The following is a 27,369-nucleotide window of genomic DNA, read 5'->3' as shown; positions in this document are numbered from 1 at the left end:
AGAAGGCAGAGGGTGATGGTCGAAGGTTGTTTTTGTGACTGGAGCCTGTGGCCAGTGGGGTACCACAGGGATCGGTGCTGGGTCCCTTGCTGTTTGTGGTCTACATTAATGACTTGGATATGAATGTAAAAGGTATGATCAGTAAGTTCGCTGATGATACAAAAATTGGTAGGGTGGTAAATAGCGAGGAGGATAGCCTCAGTCTGCAGGACGATATAGATGGGTTGGTCAGATGGGCGGAACAGTGGCAAATGGAATTTAACCCGGAAAAGTGCGAGGTGATGCACTTTGGAGGGACTAACAAGGCAAGGGAATACACAATGAATGGGAGGACCCTAGGCAAGACAGAGGGTCAGAGGGATCTTGGTGTGCAAGTTCACAGATCCCTGAAGGCGGCGGAACAGGTAGATAAGGTGGTAAAGAAGGCATATGGGATACTTGCCTTTATTAGCCGAGGCATAGAATATAAGAGCAAGGAGGTTATGATGGAGCTGTATAAAACACTGGTTAGGCCACAGCTGGAGTACTGTGTGCAGTTCTGGTCGCCACACTACAGGAAGGATGTGATCGCTTTGGAGAGGGTGCAGAGGAGATTCACCAGGATGTTACCAGGGCTGGAGCGCTTCAGCTATGAAGAGAGACTGGGAAGATTGGGTTTGTTTTCCTTGGAGCAGAGGAGGCTGAGGGGGAACATGATTGAGGTGTACAAAATTATGAGGGGCACAGATAGGATGGATACTAAGGAGCTTTTTCCCTTTGTTGAGGGTTCTATAACAAGGGGACATAGATTCAAGGTAAAAGGCGGGAGGTTTAGAGGGGATTTGAGAAAGAACTTTTTCACCCAGAGGGTGGTTGGAGTCTGGAACTCACTGCCTGAAAGGGTTGTGGAGGCAGGAACCCTCACAACATTCAAGAAGCATTTGGATGAGCACTTGAAATGCCATAGCATACAAGGCTACGGACCAAATGCTGGAATATGGGATTAGAGTAGACAGGGCTGATGGCCGGCGCGGACACGATGGGCCGAAGGGCCTCTATCCGTGCTGTATAACTCTATGACTCTATGAGGACGTAGAGAACGTGAAATGGAAGATTAACAATGCTTGGAAATCAATTTGATATGAGGAACAACCTAGTTGTTTGGATTACCAGTACTAAATTATTCAACTGCAGTGCAAACTTTGTACATGCTGTTAATTCCAGCTATTGTATTACTATTTTGAACAACTATCCTCAAATAACGAAAACGGTTAAGATACTTATGCTTAGGGAACAGGCTACCTGAATAAACATAAGCCACTCCTCTTCAGAGTCCTAAAAAAACAAAGATTTCTAAAAGACAGTGGTGTCCAGTGAACTTTTAAAACAATATATTATTAATCCATGGAAGGTCACAGTCCCGCAGGAGTACATAAGTCTACCAACTTCCAATATGCCTAGCTCTGAGAATAATTTAGTTTGGCATATACCTTTCCAGCCATTCATATCAGGAAATCAGTTATGGGTGTACAGAATGATTATTGTGTTAGTTAGAAACTATACGGTAGAGTCTAAATTCAACAGGCAGAAGACCCATAAAACCTAACACAGTGCAAAATGACCTACGTAATTTTTCACTGTATCTCCAGATTCTAAGGTTAACCTTTCATGAAAGTTGGTACGAAAATTGGGAAAATTTGAACTTAATTCTTTGAAGCTGCATGCCAACCTTGAGTCTCTTTTTTCTTCTTCCTATGATTTCTCCCCTTGTTACACACCATTTTCATCACTTGCCATTTCTTGGCTGAAAGGATAAGCACTTGGCCAACTTCCAGAACTCTATTGGAAGCCTTACTCTGCAAGTTGTTGATAGAGGATTCATGGAAGCAGCTCATGTTAACTTTCCCTCCAGTCTCCCCTCTATGGCCTAGATGGGATCAGGAATTCAACATGTGGTAAATTCTGGCCACGATACTGTATACTCACATTCCATGATGCATAAATACATAAAGGTACGACACCACCACTTTTATTCTTTCCTATTAAGGAAGTATTGGCAAAATTTTGCAAAGCCCTGCACTGGCGAGCCTTGTAAAATTTACCCCCATAATTGTCTGTCTCTTCATATCTGCATATTTTATTCTGGTAAGTTTCTGTACTTGCCAAACTGAGGAATGGAATTTTTTTTCTCCATTTTGGGCACCCCATGTCAGTTTTAAGCACTCCTAGGTTAGAAAAAGATGCAGAATAAAGCTCCTTCTACTCTGCTCCAACAATATGCTTTGGCTCAAGCTTACATAAGCACTTGTTACTGTACCACTGCTGTTCTTTTCCCATTTTACACATCAGCCACCTTTCTGAGTCACATGATAAAAGTTAATACTAGATGGTAGCAAAGTAAGGACACTTTAAAGCCATGGGCTACGCCTCTAGGGCTTTTGTTAGGCCTGCCCAATGGGGCAATTTTACGAAAATCCTACTCCTGGTGGGGAGTCTCACCTGCTGGCAATGTGCATTTGTTAAATTGGCCATAAACTATTTTCATGCAGGACCCTTATAGCTAAAAAATAGAGGAAATTTTTAAATCTCATTTTCTGTGCAACTAAATATTGGGAAGACCATTGTCTTTGGTCCCCACCACAAACCAGTAGCCAGTGGTGTTCTGCAGGGGTCGGTGCTGGGTCCCCAACTCTTTACAATCTATATTAACGATTTGGAGGAGGGGACCGAGTGTAACATATCAAAGTTTGCAGATGATACAAAGATGGGAGGGAAAGTAGAGAGTGAGGAGGACATAAAAAACCTACAAGGGGATATAGACAGGCTGGGTGAGTGGGCGGAGATTTGGCAGATGCAATACAATATTGGAAAATGTGAGGTTATGCACTTTGGCAGGAGAAATCGGAGAGCAAGTTATTATCTTAAAGGCGAGAAACTAGAAAGTACTGCAGTACAAAGGGATCTGGGGGTCCTAGTGCAAGAAGATCAAAAGGTTAGTATGCAGGTGCAGCAGGTGATCAAGAAGGCCAACGGAATGTTGGCTTTTATTGCTAGGGGGATAGAATATAAAAACAGGGAGGTATTGCTGCAGTTATATAAGGTATTAGTGAGACCGCACCTGGAATACTGCATACAGTTTTGGTGTCCATACTTAAGAAAAGACATACTTGCTCTCGAGGCAGTACAAAGAAGGTTCACTCGGTTAATCCCGGGGATGAGGGGGCGGACATATGAGGAGAGGTTGAGTAGATTGGGACTCTACTCATTGGAGTTCAGAAGAATGAGAGGTGATCTTATTGAAACATATAAGATTGTGAAGGGGCTTGATCGGGTGGATGCGGTCAGGATGTTCCCAAGGATGGGTGAAACTCGAACGAGGGGCATAATCTTAGAATAAGGGGCTGCTCTTTCAAAAGTGAGATGAGGAGAAACTTCTTCACTCAGAGGGTAGTAGGTCTGTGGAATTTGCTGCCCCAGGAAGCTGTGGAAGCTACATCATTAAATAAATTTAAAACAGAAATAGACAGTTTCCTAGAAGTAAAGGGAATTAGGGGTTACGGGGAGCGGGCAGGAAATTGGACCAGATCAGCCATGATCTTATTGAATGGCGGAGCAGGCTCGAGGGGCCAATTGGCCTACTCCTGCTCCTATTTCTTATGTTCTTAAACTCCATTCTCTAGCCACCGACTCCATCTCTCTCCCTGCCACTGTCTAAGGCAGAACCAGACTGTTTGCAACCTTGGCGTCCTATTTGACCCTGAGATGAGCTTCCGACCACATAACCGCTCCATCACCAAGACTGCTTACTTCCACCTCCATAACATCGCCCATCTCTGCCCCTGCCTCAGCTTATCTGCTGCTAAAACATTCATCCATGCCTTTGTTACCTCTAGATGTGACTATTCCAATGCACTCCTGGCTGGCCTTCCATCTTCCACCCTCCATAAACTTGAACTCATCCAAAACTCTGCTGCCCGCATCCTAACTCACACCAAGTCCCGTTCTCCCATCACCCCTGTGCTCGCTGACCTACATTGGCTCCTGGTCCGGGAACGCCTCGATTTTAAAATTCTCATCCTTGTTTTCAAATCCCTCCGTGGCCTCATTCCTCCCTATCTCTGTAACCTCTTCCAGCCCTACAACCCTCCGAGATCTCCGCACTCCTCCAATTCTTGCCTCTTGCGCATCTCCGATTTTCTTCGCTCCACCATTGGCGGCCGTGCTTTCAGCTGCCTAGGCTCTAAGCTCTGGAATTCCCTCCTAAAGCCTCTCTGCTTCTCCACCTCTTCTCCTTTAAGACGCTCTTTAAAACCTACCTCTATGACCACGCTTTTGGTCACCTGTCCCAATATCTCATGTTGCTCGGTGTCAAATTTTGTTTGAAAATCACTCCTGTGAAGCACCTTGGGACGTTTTACTACACTGAAGTCGCTATATAAATGAAAGTTGTTGTTATTAAAATAGTGATCGTTACAGCAATTTTATGGAGATGCTTAGTGCAATTTACTCTGGTAACTCAATTGTAAATGCAACATAAACTTAGAATTTGCAGAAAACTGTAATATTTTCCTTTGTCCGCTCAGCAAACCTGTATAGACTCCACTTTATTCAGGAGTTTAGCAGACAGGAAATCTGCCTGGAGCTAACAATCTATGTTTTGAAGTGCAAATACTTCTGGAGATGACCAGCAAAATCCTACCATATCTTGAATCCTGTATGAACTCTTGGCTATATATAGGCAGGATTCCATTTTAGAGTAAATGTTTTTCCCTTATTTAAAAAAAAGGCACTAGGGCAGATAGTGATTAACTTCTAGTTGATCTTTTCTACCCACCCAGGTTTCTGGTCAACAATATTGCAGGTTGTTTCACCCAATAACAAGCCCTTTATATACCAATATCCCTCTTTCTCCCAAGTCCCATCTATAGGTCTCCATCGCTGTTGTTTGGTGAGGAAGGTTGTGACCACGTGTGAGGATAGCAGTCTTGGCAGAGGAAAATACAATACTGCTGGTGGAAACACAACTCAAATAGTATTTTGGGGCTTAAATTTCACATCGAGAGCACACTGGAAGGCCGGAATTTAGACCGGGATCCAGATACACCCAGTTTGGCCTTGTGAGGGAAGTCCTGCGCAGCCTAGTAAGGGTTAAAGTTTACTTCTACACTTGGAGGTTCAGGCACAGTCCTCTGCCTGTACCCCAAAGGTATGCCCACAACTGCCATTCAGCAGGCTGCTACACCCCATCTCACTCGGGAGGGGCGAGGCCATGAAGAGATTTGAAAACAAGGATCAGAATTTTAAAATTGAGGTGTTACAGAACCGGGAACCAATGTAGGTCATCGAGCACAGGGGTGATGGGTGAATAGGACTTGGTGCGAGTTAGGATATAGGCAGCAGAGTTTTCGATGAGCTCAAGTTATGGAGGGTGGAAGATGGGAGGCTGGCCGGAAAGCATTGGAATTGTCAAGTCTAGAGGTAACAACAGAATGGATGAGGGTTTCAGCAGCAGATGAGCTGTGGCAGGGGCGATGTTATGGAGGTAGAAATATGCGGTCTTGGTAATGGAGCGGATATGGGGTCGGAAGCTCATCTCAGGGTCAAATAGGATGCCAAGATTGCGAACGTTCTGGTTCAGCCTCAGACAGTGGCCAGGGAGAGGGATGGAGTTTGTGTCGAAGACCGAAAACAATGGCTTTGTTGTCCCAATATTTAGTTGGAGGAACTTTCTGCTCATCCAGTACTGGATGTCAGCCAAGCAGCATGACAAATAAAAAGCAGTGGAGGGGTTGAGAGAGGTGACGGTGAGGTAGAGCTGGGTGTCGTCAGTGTACATGTGGAACCTGACATTGTGTTTTCGGATGATGTCGCCGAGGGCTGCATGTAGATGAGAAATAGGAGAGGGCCAAGGTTAGATCCTTGTAGGACTCCAGAGGTAATGGTGTAGGAGTGAGAAGAGAAGCCATTGCATGCGATGCTCAGGCTCTGACTGGACAGAAGTAGACACTGTGGTACTGCAAAAAAAAAAATGCTAATCTCAGAAGGGAAAACCGGTTCTATTAAATCACCTTAAGCAGTGTCATGCCAAAATAAGTACAATGCTTGAGATTATTGAGGAATTTTTCCACCACGGAGATCTTAATTAGTAACTTGCTGAGATTTACATTATTACAGTCCAAAACCAAACTATGATTAACCACTGTACTCAATATTTGACAAAACAGAATAAATGTGACTGATTAATTTAATCCCCACAAAATCAGGCCCCAATGTGTGCTGTTTATGAAGTGCAGCATGATGTGTGCACGACCTACAATTTTAGTTTGTGTGGGCGATGAAGATGGAGTGTAGTAATCCTAAGTATTTTGGCTGGGACAATTTGGAAATGTGTGAGGATGTATCGTTCATCGTTTCCCACTATGTGAGAACGCAAACTGTGTTGCCCTCTTGCCTTTAAGTAAGGATGACATTTTTAATTAATTTGTTGCTGTTCAGTGGAAAGAACCAACAATTTTACAAAATGCCACAAGAAAGGTAGAATATTACCAGAGAGAACTGACACTGGTAAATACTTATAAGAAGTATGATCACATTTCTTCAAGCATATTATCCTGACTTCACATGCACAATGGAGTGAACTTGCAGCCAAATCTTTTCAAAAGGTTGCATTAAGTTCCATTCTTCTGGTGTAAAATATTCAGTCTCATTCCATACACAATAGCGAGGTCCTAAGACCCAAAATTTTAATGCCATTCCCCTTTGAACACTTCAAATGCACCTATTTAATCATGGACTACTAGAATTTTTTTTTTGCCTGCCCTCACAGTGTACTGAAGCTGAAAAAAGTCACAGTGAAATTTGGACCAGAGAACTGAATGGGAAAAATCCACCAGTAGATTGAAAGTGCTCATGGCTAGAGCTTGTTTTTAATCCAAACGCCCCAATTTCCAGTATGATATAGAACTGTAACAACCCTGCAGAAGGGCACTTGACTGGAAAGTTCAGATTTAAAGGGATAGCATTGCCATGGTAAAATTTGTTGACTGCATTTGTTGCTTCTGTCTTAACTTTTCTCTCTAATCATGAAAATAGCACTCAAAATGTTTGAAACTGGTGAAGCAGATATAATGCCCAAAATTTCTGTGCACATTCCTGGCGTAAGTCAGATGGGTGGAAATTCGGCTGGGTCCTGGATCGAAGCACTGGGAATTCCCTTGACCTGAGCTGGATGCTGAGATGAACCTGGCCTATGCATCAGCTAAGAGATGTTAGTGGGGGCCCACCGGGGTCTGAGGCCCTCGTTTAAAAGACTCTGGTAATTGTTCCATATATTTTTGCTGATCGGCCCTCTTATAAAATGGGGCTAATCATTTTTGCTGAATGCCTTCTGGCCGTGGCCTTCCAGTGACCCATCTGGTGCCACTTTTCTCACCCTCTCCTTTGGCGAGTGCGTAAGATGTGCACATAATAATGCAGGCGCCCACCCATGCCATGTAAATGAGGTGACCTCCCCCAGACCCCAGCTACTCTGACGGGGTCAGGAGTGGAGGTCACTGCTGCTCCATTACACTTCTGCCGCCGGAGAGGGCCTGCATATTTTTGCAGCTGTGAGTGAAGCAACACTGCGAAGCATTCTCTGGCTTATTGAAACATTTGACGCAACTGCTTCAAGGCTCTATAATGACCTGATAGCTGCGTGGTTCTCATTTTATCAGCTTTTGTCCGTGGCTGGGGCAAAGTTGCCCAAGGTTGGAGAGGATAGCCATGGTTTCTGAGGAGATCATCTTTCCAATTTGCCTTTGCGTTCAAATAAACCTGCACAGGCAATTGCCTTAAAATGAAAGCATCGCAACTCCTGTCGGGAAAGTGGGCTCTGCCCTGCATGAAGTAGTGTTTCTGATCACTGACCAACTGTGCACTGATGGAGTGGAAGCCCTTTCTAATCACGTAGGCCACAGGTCCAAATGGCTTGCCTGGACATATGGGTGTCATCAATGAACTCATGAACTTGAGGAAATCCTGGGCAAAGGACTGATGGAGAAATTAATCTCTGTGACTGAAAATACTGCAAGTCCCTAATCACAACAATATAATTGCATTGATCTATCCTGTGAAATTCAGCCAATGTATTGAAAAGTAAACCTACCATTTTGGGAAGCAGAATTTGTTTAAGGTTCTATGGGACAGCAAATGGAAGCAAAACCAAATATTATTCAAAACTGTATTGTAACTTGATGAGCAGACTGCCATCAAAATGATTGCATTCTTATAATTTAGTTACAGTTAGTTCATTATTGATCGAAGACAGTTTTAAAAAATAATTTGCAATTACTCCTGTCTTTTATACTTGTCAGCAGCTTTTTTTAAATTCGTTCATGGGATGTGGGCGTCGCTGGCGAGGCCGGCATTTATTGCCCATCCCTAATTGCCCTTGAGAAGGTGGTGGTGAGCCTCATACATTATCACATATCTTGTAATTGCGCGGGAATCAGTGGCCACTGTTCACTCACTTGCAGAACCTGGTTCGATTAAGACCAGGCACAACATTGTTTTATTAATTCCAGGGATTAACACTGGGAAATTAAAGAGGAAATACATGCTACATTATTAGCAATGTTCTCTCTAATTAATAAAATCATTGGCTTTAATAATAACACCTGCAGAAACATGGAATTGAAACAGCATGACACCAGCAAAAATAGAATTTGCAATAGTGGGGAATTGGACCAAATTTGTAGCACTGTTCAAATGCCTTGTAGCCGCAGCACTTATAAGAAACATAAGAAATAGGAGCAGCAGTAGGCCATACGACCCCTCAAGTCTGCTCCGCCATTCAATCAGATCATGGCTGATCTTTGACCTCAACTCCACTTTCCTGCCCGATCCCCATATCCCAAGATTCCCCTAGAGTCGAAAAATCTATCCATCTCAGCCTTGAATATTTTTCTATTCTTCCTACCAAAGTGAATAACCTCACATTTCACATTATATCCATCTGCCACCTTCTTGCCCACTCACTTAATCTGTCTACATCCCTTTGCAGACTCTGTGTCCTCCTCACAGCTTTGTATCGTCAACAAACTTGGATACATTACACTCTGTCCCTTCATCTAAGTCATTGTTCTAGATTGTAAATAGCTGAGGCCCAAGCACCGATCTTTGCGGCACCCCACTAGTTACAGCCTGCCAACCTGAGAATGACCCGTTTATCCCTACTCTCTGTTTTCTGTCCTTTAACCAATCCTCTATCCATGCTAATATATTAACCCCAACCCCATGAGCCTTTACCTTGTGTAACTACCTTTTATGTGGCACCTTATCGAATGCCTTTTGAAAATCCAAATATACTAAATCCACTGATTCCCCTTTATCTACCCTGCTAGTTACAACCTCAAAAAACTCTAATAAATTTGTCAAATACAATTTCCCTTTCATTAAAACCATGTTGACTCTGCCTAATCATTTTATGATTTTCTAAGTGCCCTGTTACCACTTCCTTAATAATGAATTCCAGCATTTTCCCGATGACTGATGTCAGGCTAACTGGCCTGTAGTTCCCTGTTTTCTCTCTCCCTCCCTTCTCGAATAGCGGGGTAACATTTGCTACCTTCCAGTCCACTGGGACCGTTCCAGAATCTAGAGAATTTTGGAAGATCATAACCAATGCACCTGCCATCTCTGCAGCCACCTCTTTTAGAACCCTAGGATGTAGGCCATCAGATCCGGGGGATTTGTCGGCTTTTAGTCCCGTTAGTTTGTCCAGTACTTTTTCTCTCGTGATATTAATTGTTTTAAGTTCCTCACTCTCATTTACCCCTTAGTTCCCCACTATTTCTGGTATGCTTTTTGTATCTTCTACTGTAAAATATTTGTTTAACACATCTGCTATTTCTTGATTCTTTAATTTTGCTACTCTCTTACTTTTTACATACTTTTAGAAGCTCTTCCAATCCGTTTTTATCTTTCTTGCTAGTTTACTTTCATATTCTGTTTTCTCCCTTTTAATCAATTTTTTGGTGGTCCTTTGTTGGTTTCTAAAACTCTCCCAATCCCCAACATTATAGGCCTCTTCTTTCAATCTAATACTCTCCTTAACTTCTTTAGTCAGCCAAGAGTGGATCACTTTTCCCGTGGAGTTTTTATTTCTCAATGGAATGTATATCAATAGCAACTCCAAACTTGTTGGCAATGCAAAAATGTAGATGTATTATAAGTTTTCTACACTGTTAATGCTTACAGCTACGATGTTAACTAATCTGCATAGTTTTGCAACTGTAGGATTCTGAAGGACCATTTTTGTGAGCTATCTATTGTAATATCCAGCTCAGTTCTCCTCCTGCCCACCCCTCCTCTACAAATCTCTCTAATGGGTCACTGCTCCTAATATCTCCCTTCTTGGCTCAGTATCCATTTTCCTTATGCCTATTTGTGAACATTTTTGGGGCATTTCTTTACATTTTAAGGTGCTATATAAATGCAAGTTGTTGTTGTCATTGTGATAATATCAATCACACTAAACAAGAAGCTCAGTCTCCAATGTACATGTTTGGTCTGGTGATAACCACCAATAATGAAGCAAAGAAGGTCAATTGCACTGAACAACAAGGGAAAGAAAACACTGGTGGGAGTAGTTCATAGGTCCCCTAATAGTAGTAATACCGTTAGACAGAGTAGTAATCATGAAATAATGGGAGCTTGTAACAGAGGAAGTGCAGTCATCATGGGGGACTTTAATCTGCATGTTGACAATATTGAAATACTTCTTTAAATGTTTGCCATTGCTTTTCAACTGTCAAACCCTTTAATTTAATTTCCCAATCTACCTTTGACAACTCACCCCTCATACCTATGTAATTGGCTTTATTTAAGTTTAAGACTCCAGTTTTTGAATTAAGTACGTTACTTTCAAACTCAATGTGAAATTCTATCATATTATGATCACCCTTCCCCAGAGGTTCTTTTACTGTGAGATTACTAATTAACCCTGTCTCTGGTTGGTTTCATGACATATTGCTCTAGGAAACCATCTTGAATACATTCCATGAACTCGTCTTCCAAACTACCTTTGCTAATTTGATTTGCCCAGTGAGCTATCTATTGTAATATCCAGCTCAGTTCTCCTCCTGCCCAGGGGTGGGCAGGAGGAGAACTGAGCTGGATATTACAATAGATAGCTCACAAAAATGGTCCTTCAGAATCCTACAGTTGCAAAACTATGCAGATTAGTTAACATCGTAACTGTAAGCATTAACAGTGTAGAAAACTTATAATACATCGACATTTTTGCATTGCCAACAAGTTTGGAGTTGCTATTGATAGCAAACTTCTAGTATAAATGAGGTCAGGGGGGTCTGATGTGCACCACAACAAAAGGTGGGTTTGCCTCTGATAGCAACACTACCCCAGTCTACAAACATACATTGGAAGTATCTTACCATCAGAGACGGAATGTAAATGGGCCAGTTTTTACAGGAATGGGAGCTGCAGTTTTTGATACAGGACAACTTCAGGGACTTCTAGACCTGTGCTAGATTAGGAGCAGCAGATAGGCAGGAAGGGTTTACTGAAAATTAATGAGGTATAAGTTTGTTTTGGGCAGTAGCGCAAAATGGGCGCTAGTGAATTGGCAGCCCATTTTGCACTGTGTCCGATTTTCCTTTCCATTGACTTCAATGAAAAGAAAATCGTGGAGTGTAAAATGGGTGGCCAATCCATTCTTACCTGTTTTTCTCTACTCCCCAAAACGAATTCATACCCAATGTCTTCTGTTTTATAAAGGATAACACATGCGCTGGAGATGTGACAAGAGTAACATTGTAAACAATGAAACATGTTATGTTACTGAAACACAGTAAAAGCCATATACTGATGAAATTTAGTTATATAGGGTTATGTGGATTGAAGACAGTTTCAAAAATAATTTACAAAAACTGTTATCTTTTGTCCTTGTTAGCAGTTCTCTCACATATGATCACATATCCCTGAGCTTTACATGGATCATTTGTGAGTGCTTCACTTATCTGTTTCTTGGTGAAGATTCTGGTTTTAGCCTGTTTATTTTTGCCAGCGATTGGTATTGTGTCAGACAGTAATTGGACTGAAGTGCCTTGAGTCTGTGTGATGAGATGTGAAATGCAGTGACCAACACTTGAGCTTTTGGCAGGAACCTCATGCGTTGGATCACAAACTCTCACCCTTGTATCAGGATAGCGATCTCACACTTTCCCGTGCCAGTAACTCCCAGCATTTCTCTTGTTTTCATTAAAGTGAGAAAGCAAGAAAATGCTATGGTGGCAAGGCTATTCCAGCATACACTGTGGTAATGAAAGCCCTCTATCAAGACTATAGGACCGAGGGTGTTCTCCAATGAGAGAAAACACGAGAATACAGTTGCAGGGCAATAAGAGAGAAAGAAAAGAAAAAGTGAAACTGAAATAAAGAAAAGAGAACAGAAAGTCAGGGAAAAGAAGATATGAGGGAAGACAGAAAAAAAATTAATGCCGCTAGGTAGTCCCCTGTGGCTCAAGTGATAGACTTGCCACTTTTATATTTTCATTGAGAGCGACACCTCAGGTATCGACCCTGTGAACTAAAGTTTCACACCTCAGTTTTGTTCAATGTTGATTGTGTAGGGATAATTTTTCCATCTCATGTTCCCAGTGGGAAAGCTTGGAGGTGAAGAATGTTTAGTTAATAGTCAGAAGTTATACTACAGAGAAATAGCACCCCATGTATATGTGTTACACAAATGTCATTTCTATAATGGGGTACAATGTAATCTAACAGTAGCTTAACCAATGCTTTGTACAAATTTATCATTCTTTCTTCACTCTTCTACTCTTTGCCCCAATTAAAAAACTTCAACGGCCATTTTTAAGGCTTTATCGGCTTACGCTTGCACTTTCTGGGAATTATGCATTAGTCTAGGGAGGGTACTTATCTCTAGCATGTGGTTTGAGCAAGTGGGATGTCGGTTCAAATAGTAGAATTTGGCTGGATAACTGTCAGGCAATGGGGCTTTTCTGGATAGGAGGCTTTTAACTGCCGAGATTTCACTAGAATTGCCGAGTCCAGTGACTACATGTTTTCCTGGGAGAGTTGAGGAGATGGGAGAGGTTGGCTAGGTGTTGTGTATTTTGGGTGGACTGGAATTCCCTGGGGTAGGGTGAGATACAGTAGTTTGCAAATTTTCTGTTTATTTCAGTGGGGTCAGAGGTTAGCATAACCATCTGTTTTCTTAATTGGTGTAACAGTTCTGCTTTGCATTTGTGGTTGTAGAATGCATGTAGGAGCTTCCCAGCCTGTCACCCTGTTCATAGTGTTTGGCCTCGGTGTATTGCTGGATATTTCTTCTACAATAGTGGTGCTGGAATATGCCACTATTGTAGAAGAATATCTGCAATTCAGTGGGCCAATTTTATCTGTTACAACAATAGTAACTCAGTATCATTAAGGAGGATGGGGATGAGGTGCCAGTGCCAAGGACTGGGCAGAAGATTAGCGTGGGTGTACAGGAAGGCAACTGGCACATGACCCAAAATGGCTACAGAACTTGTGTCACAAGATTTGACCAGAGTACTTGCGATTGCTTTGGAAAAATGCAATCTCTGCTGGTATGGGTTCGTGTAGAAATTGACTTTCTTTTCTGGGATGCATGGCTTACCTTAAGCCATCAGGTCCAGGTCATTGCGCCACTCTCAGATTGCTCTTTATGGGCAATCTGACTGCTAACCTAACTTTTTTTTGGGTTTTGACCCAGTGACAATGAAGGAACGCCGATATATCTCCACGTCGGGATGGTGTGTGACTTGGAAGGGAACGTGCAGGTGGTGGTGTTCCCATGCACTTGCTGCCCTCGTCCTTTTAGGCAGTGGAGGTCGTTTTGGGAGGTGCAAATAAATGGATAGTACACATTGCAGCCATGATACACCGGTGGTGGAGGGAGTGGATGATTAAGTTCATGGATGGGCTGCCGATCAAGGGGATTCCTTTGTCCTGGATGATGTCGAGGTTCTTGAGTGTTGTTGCAGTTGCACCATCCAGGCAAGTGGAGAATGTTCCATCGCTCTCCTGACTTGGGCCTTGTAGGTGAGGGAGAGGATTTGGGGAGTCAGGAGGTGAGTCACTTGCTGCAGAATACCCAGCCTCTGACCTGCTCTTGTAGCCACGGCATTTATGTGACTGGTCCAGTTGAGTTTCTGGTCAATGACGACCCCCAGGATGTTGACGGCGGGGTAATGTCATTGAATGTCAAGGGGAGGTGGTTAGACTCCCTCTTGTTGGAAATGATCATTGTTTGGCACGCGTGGTGCAAATGTTAATTGACACATAGTGGCCCAACCCTAGATGTTGTCCAGGTCTCGCTGCATGCGGGCATGGACTGCTTCATTATTTGAAGAATTGCGAATGGAGCTGAACACGTGCAATCATCAACGAACATCACCACTTCTGACCTTATGATGGAGGGAAGGTCATTGATGAAGCAGCTGAAGATAATTGGGCCTAGGACGCTGCCCTGAGGAACTCCTGCATCGAAGTCCTGAGGCTGAGATGATTGGCCTTCAACAACTACAACTAGGTTCCTTTGTGCCAGGTACGACTCCAGCCACTGGAAAGTTTTTCTCCTGATCCCTATTGACATCAGTTTTACTAGGGCTCTTTGATGCCACACTCGGTCAAATGCTGCCTTGATGTCAAGGGCAGTCACTCTCACCTCACCTCTGGAATTCAGTTCTTCTGTCCATGTTTGGACCAAGGTTGTTATGAGGTCTGGAGCCGAGTGGTCCTGGCGGAACCCAAACTGAGCATCGGTGAGCAGGTTATTGGTAAGTAAGTGCCGCTTGATAGCACCTTCCATCACTTTGCTGATGATTGAGAGTAGATTGATGGGGGGGTAATTGGCCAGGTTGGATTTGCCCTGATTTTTGTGGTCAGGACATACCTGGGCAATTTTCCCGCTTGTTGGGTTGATACCAATGTTGTAGCTGTACTGGAACAGCTTGGCTAGAGGCGCGGCTAGTTCTTGAGGACAAGCCTTCAACACTACAGCTTGGATCTGTCTGTGTCGGAACCTGTAGCCTTTGCTATGTTCAATGCACTCAGCCATTTCTTGATATCACGTGGAGTGAATCGAATTAAAGTGCACTTTAATGACTGACTCACTGGAACATGCAATGCAATTATACATTTAGTTGGCATGATTAGGAAATCTGCAGAAAATGGCTACTCGTTTGTACAGTGTTGATAAATCATGGAAACAACCATCAGATTGTGCTTGTGACAGACATTAGCTATTAGGTTTCTGGCTTCACGTACACACCAGATGTCAGGAAATTCCAGACAAGCTGTTATTTCTACATTTGTCAACATAAAATGAGTCAACAAAACATCAGCAATGCAGCTGAATTAATAATTCATCTTATTTTACTAACTAGATTGAACTAGTTGACAGTCAGACAACATGTTGAACTTCAAATAAGTAGAGCTAGTGTGGATTAGAATTTCATTGATATAATGGCACCTATGTCAAAATACCTTATAAATTAAAAGCTTAAAAATCTTCACAGACGAGGCTCCTTCAACTCCTCCCTCATGTTCCAGTAAATGTGGCATTGACCTATACACACCAGAAAGGTCGCAAGTTCAAGCCCTGGTTAACTGATTTCAGCTAGGGCCTTGGTGGAAAATACAGTGTCCCTGGGCTAGAGATGAGAAACATATCTGGTTTGGTTCCAGCTTCTGGTGGCTATTTAGTGTCCCTGCTGACAAGTACATATATGTGAATGTTGGATGAGATCAGGATCCAACCCAGCTGTGATGTCTCCCACCTGCTCATTAGGCCCTGAATTTCCTTGGCCTTTCTGTCATTGCACTGCATTAATTTCGCCAGAAGTGCGGTGGAAACCCTGTTTACACATGAGCTCCTCGCATTTGTTGTTGGGAGATGATAATGGAGGGGGCAGGGGAGAGAGATTTAAGGGGATAGATGATATTGAAGAAAAAAAGCTAAAGATTATCATTGATGTTCCTGGAGTAGTGGGTGGTTTTGGCAGAGGAGAGTGATGCCTGAGCTGGCAATGAATGGCTATAGCTGTTGTGTGTCAGATACAATGAGGTCTGAACCCTTTTTCCACAGTTCTGAAAGTATTCGGGCAATGTCTTAACCAACAAAAGAGAAAGTCCTTCCAGATGATGGTCATGATTTTGAGGTGAATTGGACTTGCTTGGCTGCCAAACCACAATTATCAGAATTGCACATGGAGCTTGTGATTCCTCACAGTATTTGAGTCTAAGAGCAGAACATGTGGTTGAGCAGCAGAGTATGTTTACTAAAGTGCTGGCAGTAACTGATACTGAGGGATAGGAACTAATCCTGGTCTCAAAATGGAACTGGCTGTTTTGCCTGGATAGAGGATAGATAATCTTAGGTTGCAGATGGGAATAGTGTTAAGGTCTATTAGATGTCCAATGTACTGTACAAAGATTGAAAGCTGTTTTAGGATCTATCAGAGGTACAATACTCCTTGAATTCTAAAGTAAGGCTTCTCCAAAGTAATTTGTACCTGAAATGATCACGTGAAAAGTCATATGTTTCCCAAAAGCCATTTAAGAGGCACAATATTCTTCAAATTAATATAGTGCCAAATAGAGTGTAAGCCATGTAAAACAGATTTATAATCACTGCTGCTTAAGGTGCATGAATATTCCCATTCTAAACCATGGTGGAACGCAGCACACCAGTGCAAGAGACAAGACTGATGTAGGCCAGGTATGTCCTATTTCCCTGGCAACTAAAAAAATCATGCACACAGCCATGTCCATACAATTACCCTCAGTAACTGGGCACCAGTTATGAAGGGGGCAGATTTTAAACAGTTTTGAGCAGGGTTTTAAGCAGTTTAAGCAGAGTGGAAGCAGGTTTTTTAAGCAGTTTGAAGCAGAGTTTAAGCAGGGAGAGATAGCTGAGCCAAGCGGAGGAAGGAGATCCGGAGGTTTGCAGGCCCGCAGGCAACATCACGGCGAGGGGCACGGTGTGGCAGGCTCAACCGAAGACAACAAGGCCGCAACCGCAGCCCTCCACGAAGATCGACCACCCACAACCGCACCATCGTTGAATCCTCTCAAGGCTACACAGGGCTTATGGAAGGACAGGATGTGCTGGAGATGTAAGGAAAAATTAACAAAGGAAATTGCACCTGACCCACATCTCAAAAATGGTAGAGGATGTCCTGTTAGCAACACACTGGTAATGCTAAGTACACTCAGATAATGTCTCACCTTCCAAAACCAAAGGATTGTCAAAGCATTGGTCAAAACAGTAATTTTATTAATATATCACTGGAAGGCAGAAACCGCATATCCATCAATGGATGATCTAGCCAAGCCACAGAGGAGACCAAATGCTAAAAGATCATGGCAGAATTCCGGTTTTGGTACGCTGTAGTAACCAGGAGTGAATTATAATCGAAGTGGAGACCAGCCTGCAAATCAGAATATAGACAAATAGCACCCCTCCATCAGTTTTTTCCCCAGATAACATTGCTCATGTTCACCATGCCAGGTCCTTGTGTGTCAATATATTAATAGAATCATAGGAAGGTTACAGCACGGAAGGAGGCCTTTTGGCCCATCGAGTCCGCGCCAGCTCTATGCAAGAGCAATCCAGCTAGTCCCACTCCTTCTTCCTTTCCCTGTAGCCCTGCAAATTTTTTCCTTTCAAGTAATTATCCAGTTCCATTTTGAAAGCCATAATTGAATCAAACGTTTAGTTGACTTCAGTCATTACAAAGTGTCTGTCTGAAATAATTCTTTTCTTAGAAGGCTGGGAAAGAGCCAACTAATGGTTCTATAAACTAATAAGAACATAAGAAATAGGAGCAGGAGTAGGCCATCCGGCCCCTCGAGCTTGCTCCGCCATTCAACAAGATCATCGCTGATCTTCTACCTCAACACCATTTTCCTGCACTATCCCCATATCCCTTGATGCCTTTAATATCTAAAAATCTATCAATCTCTGTTTTCAATGTACTCAATGATTGAGTTTCCACTGTCCTCTGGGGTAGAGAATTCCAAAGATTCACCACCCTCTCAGTGAAGAAATTTCTCCTCATCTCAGTCCTATATGGCCTACCTTTTATTCTGAGACTGTGACCCCTGGTTCTAGATTCCCCAGCCAGGGGAAAAATCCTCTTGCATCTACCCTCTTGAGCCCTATAAGAATTTTGTATGTTTCAATGAGATCACCTCTCATTCTTCTAAACTCTGGAGAATACAGGCCTAGTCTACTCAATCTCTCCTCATACGACAATCCCGCCATCTCAGGAATCAGTCTGGTGAACCTTCATTGCACTCCCTCGATGGCTAGTGCATCCTTTCTTGGGTAAAGAGACCAAAATTGTACGCAATACTCCAGGTGTGGTCTCACCAAGGCCCTATATAATTGCAGTAATACATCTTTACTCCTGTACTCAAATCCTCTTGTAATACAGGCCAACACGCCATTTGCCTTCCTAACTGCTTGCTGCACCTGCATGTTAGTTTTCAGTGACTCATGTACAAGGACACCCAGGTCCCTTTGAACATCAACATTTCCCGATATCTTACCATTTAAAAAATACACTGCATTTCTGTTTTTCCTACCAAAGTGGATAACTTCACATTTTTTCACATTATATTCCATCTGCCATGTTCTTGCCCACTCACTTAGCCTGTCTATATCCTCTTGAAGCCTCTTTGTAACCTCCTCACAACTCACATTCCCACCTAGTTTTGTGTCATCAGCAAACTGGGAAATATTACATTTGGTTCCCTCATCCAAATCAATGATGTAGATTGTGACTAGCTGGGGCCCATGCACCGATCCCTGTGGTACCCCACTAGTCACAGTATGGCAACCTGACAAAGACCCGTTTATTCCTACTCTGTTTTCTGTCTGTTAACCAATTCTCAATCCATGCCAGTATATTACCCCCAATTCCGTGTGCTCTAACTTTGTTCACCAACCTCCTGTGTGGGACCTTATCGAAAGCCTTCTGAAAATCCAAATACACCACATCCACTGGTTCCCTCTTATCTATTCTACTAGTTACATCCTCAAAGAACTCCAATAGGTTTGTCAAACATGATTTCCCTTTCATAAATACATGTTGACTCTGCCAAATCCTATTATTATTTTCTAAGTGTCCTGTTATCACATCCTTTATAATAGATTTTAGCATTTTCCCTACTACTGATGTCAAGCTAACAGTCCGTAGTTCCCTGTTTTCTCTCTCCCTCCTTTCATTTGCTATCCTCCTTTCATTTGCTACCCTCCAATCTGCAGGAACCGTTCCAGAATCATCGAATTTTGGAAGATGACAACCAATGCATCTACTATCTCTATAGCCACCTCTTTCAAAACCCTGTGATGTAGATCATCAGGTCCTTGGGATTAATCAACTTTCAGTCCCATTAATTTCTCTAATACTATTTTTTTACTAATACTAATTTCCTTCAGTTCCTCATTCTTGCCAGACCCTTGGTTCTCTAGTATTTCTGGGAGGTTTTGTGTGTCTTCTTCCATGAAGACAGACACAAAGTATTTGTTTAATTTCTCTGCCATTTCCTTATTCCCCATTATAAATTCTCCGGTCTCTGTCCGTAAGGGACCTACATTTGCCTTCGCCAGTCTTTTCCTTTTTACCTACAGAAGCTTTTACAGTCCGTTTTTATGTTTCTAATTCTTTTAATGTAAGAGAAAAAGAGTTTGCAATCAATATTAAAATTAGGCCTATTACCTTTTGCCAAGAGGGTAGTTATACGTCATACACAGTGCAGTTAGTATAATTTCAGGACCCAATCAAGAGGTGACATTAGACCTAACAGTTACAAGTCACTGGAGCTAGAAAATAAACATTTTTCATTTAGATGACAGAAACTCAGAAGACTTTTTTTGATTCTTATATTCAAATATAATTGGCATTTGGTTTTTAAAAAATGTAAAGGAACTCTGGCAACTTATCATTTTTAGCAGAAGAGATAAATGAGTTAAGAGTTGCATGATTGGTTATGTCTGTCCTCAGCTTTGTCAGGATGACTTGATGGTTTGCTGGTGCATCAACAGTCTGTCTAGAGATAATATAAAGGGGAAACCACAGAACTATAAATCATTCAAAACGTAACACTTACACTAATATTAGAGTTTAACCACAGGTAACAAAGCTAACGGTTTTAACTACCTTCTCTTCAGTAACATGCAGCTAAGGAGTCATTTAATCCAAAAGAATCATTTCTGTTACCATCTGGGGAAGCAGATGTGAAGAGAACTATTCCTGGTTTCTTGAGTTTACAGCCTCATTTCTTACCACATCATTAAAACGTGATAGAGAGCTCAGATTATACAGATACTTCGCTGTGAGTAATTTCAAGTTCCTGTTTGATATGGTGATTGTTCTTAATCATTAATACATTACAGTAATGTTCCAGTACTATTCTCCCACCTCTCAAAAAAAACCAGAATCCTTTGCATAAGTCAAGAAAAGCAATTCACTTACAGTACATTCCTTAAAAAACAGTTTTATTATTACCACTACTTCTATTGGTATTACTGGTTCATTTGCTGCAGAAGAACAAAAAAATAAACTGTTTAGAGTAGACAGTGGATAACATTTCAGGATTATCATCAGACACATCAGTGAAACACTTAGGAGTTGTAAAAATTTTATGGGAACTGTAAAAGTTGGGGATCTGTATGAGTTGAATACAATTTAAAGGAAATCATGTTCAAACTGTACAGTGCTCTAGTCAGATCATATAGTAACAGTTTCAGGCAGGAGAAGACCGTTGGTCCATCTAGCCCTCCGGTTCACAGCATTCCCCTGGTGCATTTCTAATAACCCTGAATCTCATTTGTTGACAAGAATCTGTCTAGTTCTTTTTAACTGCATACAGTTTTGGTGTCCATACTTAAGAAAAGACATACTTGCTCTCGAGGCAGTACAAAGAAGGTTCACTCGGTTAATCCCGGGGATGAGGGGGCGGACATATGAGGAGAGGTTGAGTAGATTGGGACTCTACTCATTGGAGTTCAGAAGAATGAGAGGCGATCTTATTGAAACATATAAGATTGTGAAGGGGCTTGATCGGGTGGATGCAGTAAGGATGTTCCCAAGGATGGGTGAAACTAGAACTAGGGGGCATAATCTTAGGATAAGGGGCTGCTCTTTCAAAACTGAGATGAGGAGAAACTTCTTCACTCAGAGGGTAGTAGGTCTGTGGAATTTGCTGCCCCAGGAAGCTGTGGAAGCTACATCCTTAAATAAATTTAAAACAGAAATAGACAGTTTCCTAGAAGTAAAGGGAATTAGGGGTTACAGGGAGCGGGCAGGAAATTGGACATGAATTTAGATTTGAGGTTAGGATCAGATCAGCCATGATCTTATTGAATGGCAGAGCAGGCTCGAGGGGCCAATTGGCCTACTCCTGCTCCTATTTCTTATGTTTTTTGGTACCTCTTAAGGTTTCTTGTTCCACCACTCATGCTGGTAATCTGTTCCACTTAATACCACCCTGTAAAACTTCCTCCTGTATTTCTTGGCTATTGTGTCACCGAGACACAAGGGATACTTTCAAGCCCTTGAGACAGTTCAGGCATGAGCCACAAGGCTAATCCTTAATGTCAGAGGTCTGAGACCAGAGAATCTTGGGCTTTTCAACCGTAAAAAGAGACAAGAGGTAAGCTTATCAAAGTACATGATAGTTAACGGCATAGTGATAACAGATTCAGAAAATGATTTCAAACTAAACCATGAGAGTAGGACAAGGGTGACATAGTTTCAAACTAGTAAAAAAACTGATGTCAGCTAGTTCTTCTTCATATAGAGAGTGATCAACACACGTGGATGGACTTCTAGGAATTGAATTGCAGGCGAAAACCCTGGAGTCATTTAAAGACATATGGATACTGTGACAGGGTGACTAGGTTCTTTCTAGGTGCACGAGCTAAAATGGGTTGAATGGTCTGCTTCATCTACTTCTATCTAGTGACCCTGTGATACTATTTCTTTAGTTATAAATGCCACATTCTCTGTGCAACTCTGACTTAGTTCCTGTTTATTTAACAGTAAAGAAGTTGACTGTAGTTTGTACAATGGGCTAGATTGTACTAGTGCTGATGCCACTTGGTGCTTATTGCCAGCAGTACATGTCTCTAGAGCAGCCAGCAGTAATCAAGCAATCTCTAGGTTTCCAGTTGTTATCCCATGTCCAGTGATATTTGGGAGCCACCAGAGAAATTTGGGTAAGGAGCGAGGATGGTCTTAAAACAGGGTGAGTCAATGGTACTAAGAACCCATCAGATGAGTTTCCTTTTAAATGATAACATGACTGGTGCAGGCTGTTATTCTTCTACAATTCTCTTTTTTTATATTTCTAGGGCCCTAATAACAATCGGGAGAAAAAGCTCACATTTAGTCTGTGAGCGGCCTGTCCATCCATTACTTTTTGACAGAGAAAAAGTATAAAGAAATGAAATCACTTCCATCTTGAACGGCTGTCCCATCTATGCAAACAAACACACTGTGCACCCAGAAAGTTACAGTGAAGATTTGGTACTCAGAATGTTAAATGTGTAATGGAACATTGAGTGGCTAAAACTGCTTAAACACTAGCAGTGTTTTCCTTTTCACCTGCCTTGGTTAGACTTTTTCATCAGTTATCTGATGAACTTGAGCTAATCCAAAATTCTGCTGCCGATATCCTAACTCGCACCAAGTCCTGTTCACCCATCATCCTTGTGCTAGCTGACCTACATTGGCTCCTGGTCCGGCAAAGCTCGATTTAAAAATTCTCATCCTTGTTTTCAAATCCCTCCGTGGCCTCGCCTTTCCCTTCTTCTGTAAGGTCCTCTATCCCTACAACCCTCCGAGATCTCTGCGTTCATCCAATTCTGGCCTCTTGTGCATCCTCGATTTTCATCGCTCCACCACTGGCGGCCGTGCTTTTAGCTGCCTAGGTCCATAGATCTGGAAGTCCCTCCCTAAACATCTCCACCTCTCCATCCTCCTTTAAGGTGCTCCTTAAAACCTACCTCTGACCAAGCTTTTGGTCACCTGTCCTAATATCTCCTCATGTGGCTTGATGTCAAATTTTGCCTTGGGACGTTTTACTAGTTGTTGTGTTGCTGAGTATTTGCTGTGAACAACTGGTGGAGGCGAAATGTTACATTGGGGTTTTGATGAGGTGGGGCGGGGGGGCGGAGGTTGTGATGAGGAGAAATAAAGAGGAGAAAATAGATACAGATTGGTTTGACTGTCCTAGTTCAGAGGATGCTCGGTGGAAAGCAACATCATCAAAAATGGATGTGGGAAAGAGAGGAATTCAAAAAACAACAAAATATACTCGGAACACTATACCACAGCATGTTCTGCACAGATCATCAATATAATGGATAATAGGCATCTTACTAAACAGAAATCAAGAAAAAAACCTTCATTGCAATGCTATATCTGAGCCATATCTAGATAAATGCAATTTCCAAATGAAATTCGTATCTGCGATATGTCACTCTGGTCCTAAAGAAGTGTTACTGCACATTGCAATCACTTCCAGAGAAGACAGTTGGCATTTCACGCCTAGAATATTGCACAGCTACAGCAGGCATGCATCAAAATATCTTGGATGACAATGTGTTCACTTCAATCCTTTAACTCCTGCAGTAGAGTATTTTTATTTGATTTGGTAACAAAACAATACCGTGACATTTAGGCCCCCGAAACTCCACTGGACATAAGTCTGCCAGGAGTGCAGTGGAAGACCTATCATAACACAGATAGATGTGTCATATCATCTGTGCCCCTACCTTCCCACAGTGGCAATAATCATTACTGCTCCTGCCAGGGGGGGGGAAGGGGTGAAGAAAGCTTTTATCTCAATTGCAGCCTTTACACTAAGCCTTTGTGCAAATACTAAAATTAGTCGGGGGGGGGGGGGGGGGGGGGGGGTGCGGCCGGGCGACAGAGGGTGGAATGGGCCGAAATTCCTGATACCGGTTCCTGGCTCATGAAGCTCCGCAGTTAGGATAGTACATTCATAAAATTTACTCTTATTTATGTTGCTCCGAATAAAGCTTACATTGTCGGGCTTGGAGAAAAATTGAAGCTACTCTCCCTCTGTACATTGGGCAGATAAGTGTTGCCATCAGTTTGTCATTATGTGCACAAGGGCAGAGTGATGATGCTTTTCAGGCATGTTGCCATCGGTAACTAATAACTAGCTTTAAAGGCGCACTGCACTCCAAGGTCAGCATCTTTATTCTGTTTTTCAGAATGATCTTTTGACTTTCTGTGACCTGTGACCATTTGAAGTATGGGGTAGTTATTTTTATAAGAGAGAGAAAAAAACAAGTGAAGAAAGAGAACTTGCATTTATATAGCGCCTTTCACGGCCTCAGGACGTCCCAAAGTGCTTTACAGCCAATGAAGTACTGTTTGAAGTTTAGTCACAGTTGTAGTGCAGAAAATGCAGCAGGCCCCATAAACAGCAATGAGATAATGACCAGATTATTTGTTTTTTAGTGACATGGTTGAAGGATAAATGTTGGCCAGGACACCAGAGAGAACTCCCCCGTTCTTTTTTGAATAGTGCTATGGGCATTTTTTACATCCGCCTGAGAGGGCAGACGTGGCCTCAGTTTAACATCTCATCCGAAAGACGGCACCTCCAACCGTGTAGCACTTCCTCAGTACTGCACTGGAGTCTTAGCCTGGATTTTGTGCTTTTTTAAAATTTGTTCATGGGATGTGGGCGTTGCTGGCAAGACCAGCATTTATTGCCCATCCCTAATTGCCCTTGAGAAGGTGGTGGTTAGCCGCCTTCTTGAACTGCTGCAGTCCGTGTGGTGAAGGTTCTCCCACAGTACTGTTAGATAGGGAGTTCCAGGATTTTGACCTAGCGACAATGAAGGAACGGCGATATATTTCCAAGTCGGGATGGTGTGTGACTTAGAGGGGAACGTGCAGGTGGTGTTGTTCCCATGTGCCTGCTGCCCTTGTCATTCTAGGTGGTAGAGGTCGCGGGTTTGGAAGGTACTGTCGAAGAAGCCTTGGCGAGTTGCTGCAGTGCATCCTGTGGATGTTACACACTGCAGCCGTGGTGTGCTGGTGGTGAAGGGAGTGAATATTTAGGGTGGTGGATGGGGTGCCAATCAAGCAGGCTGCTTTGTCCTGGATGGTGTCAAGCTTCTTAAGTGTTGTTGGAGCTGCACTCGTCTAGGCAAGTGGAGAATATTCCATCACACTCCTGACTTGTGCCTTGTAGATGGTGGAAAGTCTTTGGGGAGTCAGGAGGTGAGTCACTTGCCACAGAATACCCAGCCTCTGACCTGCTCTTGTAGCCACAGTATTTATGTGGCTGGTCCAGTTAAGTTTCTGGTCAATGGTGACCCCCAGAATGTTGATGGTGGGGGATTCGGCAATGGTAATGCGGTTGAATGTCAAGGGGAGGTGGTTAGACTCTCTCTTGTTGGAGATGGTCATTGCCTGGCACTTGTCTGGTGCAAATTTCTGCTCATGACTCCAAAGTACTGTGGCCCACCTGTTCGCCACCCTCATGTTTCTGCCCTGCTGCCCTTCAAATCGTTTCAATGATGCCTACCTTTAAATTGCTCATCTTGATGTTGTCCAATACTTTGTAGGTGTAGTTACTTCCCACTCCCCTCCCCTACTTCATTTAATTTCTGTTTTGAACTATAGCACGAGAAGTTGTTCATCAAGTCTGAATGGGGTAATTTTGACTTTGTGTGACAGTGTAAAACGTGTGATTGCAAGACGGAAGCCCATCTTACATCTCTCTCAATTTTCATTTCCATTGAAGTCAATTACCCCCAATATGTCTGAGGTTTAGTCTGAACAATTGCAGGAAAGTGGCAAGCAGGGAACATCCAGGTTAATTTGATCAGGTAAATGCAGGTGAGGGATGTGTGGATTTTACTTATTTTGAAATTTCTACATTTTCTAGCTGGGGTTTTCTGCTCATACATTCACCAACCTGCAGTTTTCCTGTCCATTAACAATTAATTGCGGGGGAGGGGGACGTTGGGGAATCACAGGTGCCAAGTGCATAAGCAGAAAACCCCAACCCTAACGTCTATAGTGACAAACATGTGCTGAATTACCCCATGGGTCTCAACAGTTCTGTTCCTGTTTGCCTCTGTGAATTAGGTATTTAACTCAGTGCAATTTCAAAATAGAACCGTGTTAACATGCAATTTATTTCCGAACCTCAAAATGCTGTGTGTGCTATCTAATTTTAGAAGAATTATTATATTTGAGGATGAATGCAGTTTTTAAATAAATTAATGTTGGAAGGCACAAATGGAGGTCAGGGGTCTTCACCAACGTTTTACTAGCTTCCCTATGCTTTAGAATTATTATCATCCTGAACAGATGACAGAAACTCCAAATGTGCTGCAAGAATTTCTCGTTTCAAGTTTTGAGTCATGCGGACATGCATGACAACGCTTTACTGTGAAACACCAGATAACAATACATTTGATATGTCCAGGGAACTGGCCTGTGATAAAAAGCCAGTCAAAGCCTACCATTGCCTCACAAAGACTAGGTGTGGCATTAAAGTGAAGATATCGTCGACAACTGCAGTAGCATTCTTAGAAAACACGAGGAGGTAACCCGCAAGGAGCTGATGACCAACCTTATTGCTCGCTAATGTGAAGAAGAGTTTGGGCCAGAAATTCGGGCGCATCCATTTTTGGGCCTCAGGCCTCATTATAATGTAGCCGGCGTGGCATCAGAGCCCGCTGGTGAACAGCAGTGCAAGACCGGGCCACTGCTAGTGTCGCAACCGCTCTCAGGTAAGTGCCTCAGAGTAATCCAGTCTTGGAGAGGAGCTTCTTATTTGCTTATACAAAGGTCCCAAAGATGTTAAGCTTCTTATTTGCTTATACAAAGGTCCCAAAGCCTGCTTCAGGTGTGGGTGAAGGATGAATAACTTTTGTCCGTACCCAATATGGCAGGCGGCGCACTTCCGGACAGAAATGTGCGCACGCTTCCTGCCCAAAAACAAAACATTTGGATTTATAAATCCTTAACATCAAAAAGCAAACAAAAAAGGAATGTTCCCCTTCCCCAATGAGTTAGGAACATAGGAACATTAGGCCAGTCAAACCTTGAGCCTGCTCTGCCATTCAATTAGATCATGGCTGATCTGCAATTCAACTCCATTTACCCGTCTTTGCTCCATATCCCTTGATACCCTTACCCAACACAAATCTATCAATCTCTGTCTTGAAAGCTCCAACTGTCCCAGCATCCGCATCCTTCTGGGAAAAGAGAGTTCCAGATTTCCACTACCCTTTGTGTGACAAAGTGCTTCCTGATTTTGCTCCTGAACGGTAGA

The 27,369-nt window shown here is 42.7% G+C and overlaps 1 protein-coding gene across 4 annotated transcripts in view; it reads right to left on the bottom strand.

Annotated features, from left to right (window-relative positions):
• cdk6 (cyclin dependent kinase 6) overlaps nucleotides 1–27,369 on the bottom strand; it is a 213,743-nt gene that overhangs the window by 18,889 nt on the left and 167,485 nt on the right. The window contains exon 6 of one of the 4 annotated variants that reach the window (XM_068003155.1): nucleotides 19,941–20,085. The exons of the other annotated variants lie outside the window; for them this stretch is intronic. Coding sequence (XP_067859256.1) covers nucleotides 19,947–20,085 — 139 coding nt within the window. The 3' untranslated portion in view covers nucleotides 19,941–19,946. Of the gene's footprint in view, nucleotides 1–19,940; nucleotides 20,086–27,369 lie in introns of those variants that run through there. 4 annotated transcript variants of the gene reach the window in all.

Source organism: Heptranchias perlo, chromosome 2, assembly GCF_035084215.1.
Source record: "Heptranchias perlo isolate sHepPer1 chromosome 2, sHepPer1.hap1, whole genome shotgun sequence".
In the NCBI taxonomy this organism is placed as follows: domain Eukaryota; kingdom Metazoa; phylum Chordata; class Chondrichthyes; order Hexanchiformes; family Hexanchidae; genus Heptranchias; species Heptranchias perlo.
This window is presented reverse-complemented; position numbering and strand designations above follow the sequence as displayed.